This window comes from Rutidosis leptorrhynchoides, chromosome 1 (assembly GCF_046630445.1).
Source record: "Rutidosis leptorrhynchoides isolate AG116_Rl617_1_P2 chromosome 1, CSIRO_AGI_Rlap_v1, whole genome shotgun sequence".
Classification (NCBI taxonomy): Eukaryota; Viridiplantae; Streptophyta; class Magnoliopsida; order Asterales; family Asteraceae; genus Rutidosis; species Rutidosis leptorrhynchoides.
The window spans coordinates 663,671,980-663,678,082 of NC_092333.1; the positions used below are offsets into that span (position 1 = coordinate 663,671,980).

Genomic DNA, 6,103 nt, shown 5'->3' on the forward strand with positions numbered 1-6,103 from the left:
ATGAAATGCACCGACTACAAAGGTAATTCAGATAACCAAGAAATCAGCAAAATAGAAAATAAATTACTGTAAAAAAATACTCCTCCGTACTAATTATTGGAGCAACTACAAAACTGCAGAGCACTTGAGGCTAAAACTGCCAAATAAATTTGGTTTAATGATGTAAAAATTGATGTATAAATATGTAACCCTTCACCCCGATGTAGTTTCAGAGTCACGCAAAGCGTACTTGAACCTAAACTTTGCAACAACAACAAAAAAAAAAAAAAAAAAAAAAAAAAAAAAAAGATAAATCATGTAGTAATAATAATATAAAGTTCAACTATTTCTACTCTTCCCCAAAAATTAGAGAGAGAGAATGAGAATGCAAGTCTTGATCATCAATTAATCCTCTTTACATCTAAGGTAAACGGTGGTTCACCATCTGATGGTAGATAGGTGCACCACCATTGCCTACTAAGTTAAGACCAGCCTCTGACATGGGTTCCACCTTCGGCTCACCTTTTGGCACCATCAATCCCATTTCATTCATTTGGCGTGGTTGTTGATGGTTTAAATAATGATGACTAGGAAAAACAGACAATTTCCCTTGGTTAGCCATAGCTGCCATATGAGCTAGCCCTCCTTGTCCTTGATGGCTCATTGAGTAACCGTAGCCATGAGTTGGAACAGGGCCCATCTGCTGACCACCAGACAAACCATAAGGAGACCTTTCAAACCTAGCCATGTTATTTTGCATTCGAGAGGACTCAGCAGCCATGTGAACTTGTTGTGCTGTAGCCATGTTGTTGTTGTTATTAACATGACTGCTGTTGCGGGCTGCTGGGACCTCATGGTTGTGTTTCCCTTCATATGTTGTGATCACTGATTTTAGGTCATGTGAAGCCCTCTCCACATGTTTCCTTACCGAGCAGCCTGTACTTGTGCACTTATAGTAGCTCCTGTCACAAAATTAACTTTTTTTTTATAAAGGATAGCAATTTTGACCCGTTTACCTATAAATCAGTCAATTTTGTATATCACGTATCCAAGGGGTCAAATGGGTAAAGAGTTAAAAAATGCTGCCCGAGAGTATTCGAATGCGTATAACTTCCTAAATCAGATTACTAGAAGAATAAAACTTATGATTTATTTCAATTAGATATTGAAGCAGTGTAGATTTAGAGATATATGGGTAAATATTTGGAACAAATGAAAAATACTTGAGTTAAAACTAAAACCCGTACAGCAATAATTTGAAAATTTTCAAAAATAAAAAAAATGTATGACCCCTAGAACCGATATAAGATAATAATAGAAATTAGAAAATGTAAACAGCACAATTGATAACCTGGGATTCGGATTTCCTTTCACAACTTTCTGTCCGTATTTGCGCCAGCGATAACCGTCATCCAGAATATCCACCTCACTCGTCGTTTGCACAACAACTCTAGGTTCCCGGATGGCTCGGGTGGCCCCACTTACATCTGCTGCATACGCTTCAACTTTCCTAAAATATCAAAAAAAAAAAAAAAAAAAAAAGATTCAAAAGTTAAAGATACTCGGCATGCAACTTCAAAGGGTGTTCGCGTAATACTGAATAATCAGAACCTTATTATCATAAGTTGTAAAAAAACATTCTCCGGTTGCATGAACTAATAATCACATATGCCGGTGTTGATTGTTTAGAAAGCTCTGATTATTCTAGTAACCTACATATTATACATATGAACGGGTCAAGCTGCTCAGCTTTTATCTCTAACTATAGTAGATATAACCTTATGAATCATTCTATTCGAACTAGATAACCATCGAAATCCAAATAATAAAATCTATGTAAATCATATTAGACATAAAACTATTTATAACAAACGAGTGGATATTTTAAACAAGACCTTTTATAAGTCAACCCAACATGTTCCAACCCATACGACAACCTATTAATGCACAGTTATTGTGGATTTATAAACAATGCTGGTGGATATATCAATGCCAGAATGACTACCAAGTGTCCACTATTTAACCCTAAATTACTCTATCGTAATTTTTAAGAAGGAAAAATAAAATATAAAAAGATAGTCAAACCTTCTTTTTGACTCGGTTTCATCTCCTTCATTATCATACCCAAGTGACACACTACCATGTGTTGCACGGTCATCTTCTTCATCATCATTCGTAAACGTCGTGGACCCATCCACGGCATCACTCGATTCAAATTGACCACCGTTTGACCCTTGCATAACAATCCCTGAAGACGTCACCTCAATATTACTTTCCTGCACCCACTGACTACTACCATTCCCATTTTGTTGCATATCTGTCCCCCAAACCGAACCTCCGTCAACACCGGTCCCACCTTGTTCATTTACCTCACCTGAAGACCCGATTCCCGATCTCCGATTCGGACCAAGTTTCGGATGATTGTGGCCCCCTTTGTAAATGATCTCAGTAATGTGACCCTCGTGGGACCGTTCAACTTTCTTTTTTACAGGACAATTTGGTTGAGTGCATTTGTAATAGCTTCTAGGATACTCACTACCTTTCACTTGTTTTTGTCCGTATTTACGCCAATTATACCCGTCATCAGACGACGCACCGTTAGCACTGGTGATATCTCCATTTGTTCTCTGATCTACATCATTATCATGTCGCACTTCAAGATTCTGTTGAGATCGCTCTAAATTCCCATTAAGTAATGAGAAATTCTTGTTTTCGATGGATGCTAAGGTGAAATCCGAAAAATTTTGGACTTGTTCAATTTTTTGAGGTGGGAACTTTTTGTCAGATTGAACTAAAGCTTGATTAGCTTGAAAAGATTGTGCAGACATAAAGGGTGGATTGACCTACTTGATCAGAATAGATCAAGCATCAGCATTCAATTCAATAGTAGATATATTTATATGAAATAAACTGAATATAAATATAAATAAATTAAAGGTGACAATTTTACTTCATTTACTTCAAAAAGGACTCATATACTTATAGGTCCATTCAGGTAATGTATATTTCTAACAGGTCAAACAGGTAAAATGGTAAATATAATAGCTTGTACAAAACAGTTGTTAAGCCCAAAGTGTATTTCTAATATTCATATATATTTGAAATATTATTGAAAGGTGTAATTTCCGTGAGCATATCCGACATACTAACTCTTTAAGAAATGTGTTTCATGTCATTTAAATCCGACCCGGCCATTTTGATACACCAAAAAGAACTCCTCTAACCAAATTCATTATGACCCACAACTTTGACAACTCTACATGATATAATAATAAGTTTCAGGTGTATGTTACTTTGCTTACATGGTGACGAAGTAAGGGAGCTGAATCTGGAAAAGGTTTAAAGGCAAACGATGCATTATTGGGTTCCTCAAACAAATTATCTTTACTCTTATTGGCTGAATCTGATAACATCAACAAGCTTCTACCATTAACATTACCATTACCGTTATTGTTACCGATACCGTTACCGTTCCCGTTTAGAGCCAATTGAAATTTCCCAGTCGTAGGAGAAGGTTGAGCCTATAAAAATAACCAAACCAGATTATTTTCAGATGATTCTTAATTCATGATATAGATGTGAAATCAAGTCTAGGCTAGTTAAAAAACAAGAACAACGCAATGAAAGTAAATACATGTGTTCATTATGCAATAAATGTGCATAAGAGTACTTATTTCAAGTCAAATATATCAGTTTACAAAGTTTAAGTAACCTGCTTCTTATTAGAGTTTTATCTGATTAATTAGGATTAGGATTATAATTAGAATAATTGTAAAATAGCTTAAACAAATATAAAATCTGTTAGTTCAAATAATCAGAATTTGCCAAGCACTAAACATCATCAAAAGTGACTATTTAACACGATCAAACGCAATCTAAAGTTCCGCCTTTTCAGCTAACTATCTGAGTTCATTTATTCAATCATAATCATTTTCAAATAGCACTTTAACCTAACAATCTGTTTCTAATCATTAAATATCACATAACCATTTTCAGAACACCTTAATTTGTATGCGTATAAATTTTGAAAAAAAGATTCTCATGAACTTACCAACGAGTTTGAAAGAAAAACAGGTGAATCCAGGAACGAAGTCGGGCTAAGACCAGGCGGAATAGTCAAATATGGCGACTGGCTCTGCTGACTTTTCAAATCATCAGCAGGTTTCATTATATCAGTATTCAACCTAGGAACACTATGACCAGCTCTGGCCGCCCTTCTTTCAACAAGACCACCCCTCAAGCTCGTATTCTTCTCGCTATTTTCACCGCTATTCGACAATTGACCAATTTGCCCCCGTTGATTTCCATCACCATTTTCAGCACCAATTTGTCTATTAGGTCCCGGAAACGTAAACCCACCATCATTACTTTGATCATACTTCAATGGCTCGGTATCTGAACGTGCGGTGACATCATCATTACCCAACATTGCCGCAAAAAGAGACCGCGGGCTAGGGCTAGGTGGCATCCAATCAGTTCTCACATGATCATCAAATCCACCCATCAAACTTCAAAGCTCCTTCCTTAAAATACCAGCTACTAATTACTGTATTATTTCTTATAAAATAAAATTACATTTTATAACCAAACAAAAAACACAAATAGATAAAGTAACAATGCAGCTTAATAATATTTGAATCTTTAACCTTTTAGCAAATATAAATTACTCAGACTATAAACAATGATAATGAATAATGATAAACATTTTATGCACCAAAAACAGAATGATTACAATAAAGCAGTAAATAAAACTAAAGATTTAATTTCCACTTTTGGTAAAACAATGAAAATAATTTTTTCAAATCATCCATCCAAATGAAGTGGGTACAACCGTACAACACACTAGTAGTTCGTGTTCTAGAAGATTCACAATTATAGAAAATATAAAAAATAAATTATTTCTGAAATTAATGTCATTCAAACATACCGTTTTCACAATTGTGCGATCATACACCATAGAAATTAAACTTATAAATGACCTAGATAAATTTTAATCATTAAAATTGAAGATCTGATTAAAGGGGAAAATCTAACCATCGAAATGGAAATTAAATTAAAATTTATCATTTCTTCGTACAAACAATTGGATTGGATATAAGAATTAAGAAATGAAAGTAAAATTGAAATTGAATTTCAATAAAATAATGAAGGAAATGAATCAAGGGTTGTGATTACAAACCTGAAAACAAACAAGACACCAGAGACAGTTTAGGGGTGAGCTCTGATTACTTGATCAACAACGAGTATTTTACCATTAGATTATATAAATAATTAATTTCTTGACGGAATTTCATGAGAATTTATTTTATTTTATTTTTTTCTTTTGAGTTTCCCACCTCAGCCCCCTTTCTTTCTTCCAAGACAAATCTTTATTGCAGGAAAAAAGAAAAATAAATAAATAAATAAATAAATGTATGGTTTGTTGGGGGTGGACCCGAAATGATTGGAATTTTAAGGGTCTACCAGTGAGTTAAAATTTCATTTTCTTTTTCTTTTTCTTTCACTACTACCAGTCTTTATAAAATAATTATTTTTGTCTTTTCCTTTTTAAAATATACTCAGTACTAATATTACACCTGATTTACATAATTATTGTTGAAAAATTACGGTCTCACTAATTCTCACCACCCAGCCCAACAATAATAGTAAAGAAATAAAAATAATACACAACGCAAGATTTAACGTGGAAACTCTAAAACAGGAGAAAAACCACCGGCTCCCAAAGAGAGAAATACACTATATCACAAATTGTTACAATGATATAGACGACTCTCTTAAGCCAACTACACTCTCCAAAATATTTAACTAATACAACTCTCAAACAAGGGTAAGAAAGAAAGAAATAATCAAATACTTAAAGTGTATTGATTGGTGCAATTTGGAATGAAGACTTAGCCCTCTTTTTATAACCAAGTCACCTACCTCCAACTTTCTCCTCCCACCTATGTGGGATAACATCTTCACAAAGTAACCATATCAATTTTTTCTATCAAAAAATAAAACCAACAAATCTCCACCTTTTTTGTTGGATGGTGGTCAAGCCCACAATGTTATATGTTGACACAATTCTAACTTGCTTTCACATTAGAATGATGACTAGATACATGCATGACAACTATTATCT

General features: G+C 34.2%; 1 protein-coding gene across 2 annotated transcripts; it reads right to left on the reverse strand.

The window, feature by feature from the left end:
• Window positions 1-353: 353 nt before the first annotated feature.
• On the reverse strand, window positions 354-5,325 carry LOC139885882 (probable WRKY transcription factor 2). Of its 2 annotated transcripts, none has more exons than XM_071869638.1 (6): window positions 5,159-5,325; window positions 4,031-4,502; window positions 3,282-3,500; window positions 2,065-2,822; window positions 1,331-1,489; window positions 354-941 (listed from the first exon to the last, which is right to left on the reverse strand). In XM_071869638.1, exons 2-6 carry the CDS (start codon window positions 4,481-4,483, stop codon window positions 401-403), a joined length of 2,130 nt encoding a protein of 709 aa, XP_071725739.1. In that variant the 5' UTR covers window positions 4,484-4,502; window positions 5,159-5,325; the 3' UTR covers window positions 354-400. The 2 variants fall into 2 exon arrangements, with proteins under 2 accessions (XP_071725739.1, XP_071725738.1); XM_071869637.1 differs by having other exon boundaries at window positions 4,031-4,525.
• Between the last annotated feature and the right edge of the window lie 778 nt (window positions 5,326-6,103).

Coding starts and splice junctions, on each gene's coding strand:
- LOC139885882 (XM_071869638.1), bottom strand. CDS start 4,483: ATGGGTGGATTTGATGATCATGTGAGAACTGATTGGATGCCACCTAGC. Junction 2,823..3,281: donor CTCCCTTACTTCGTCACCAT/GTAAGCAAAGTA, acceptor CTGATCAAGTAG/GTCAATCCACCCTTTATGTC. Junction 942..1,330: donor AAAGGAAATCCGAATCCCAG/GTTATCAATTGT, acceptor ATTTTGTGACAG/GAGCTACTATAAGTGCACAA.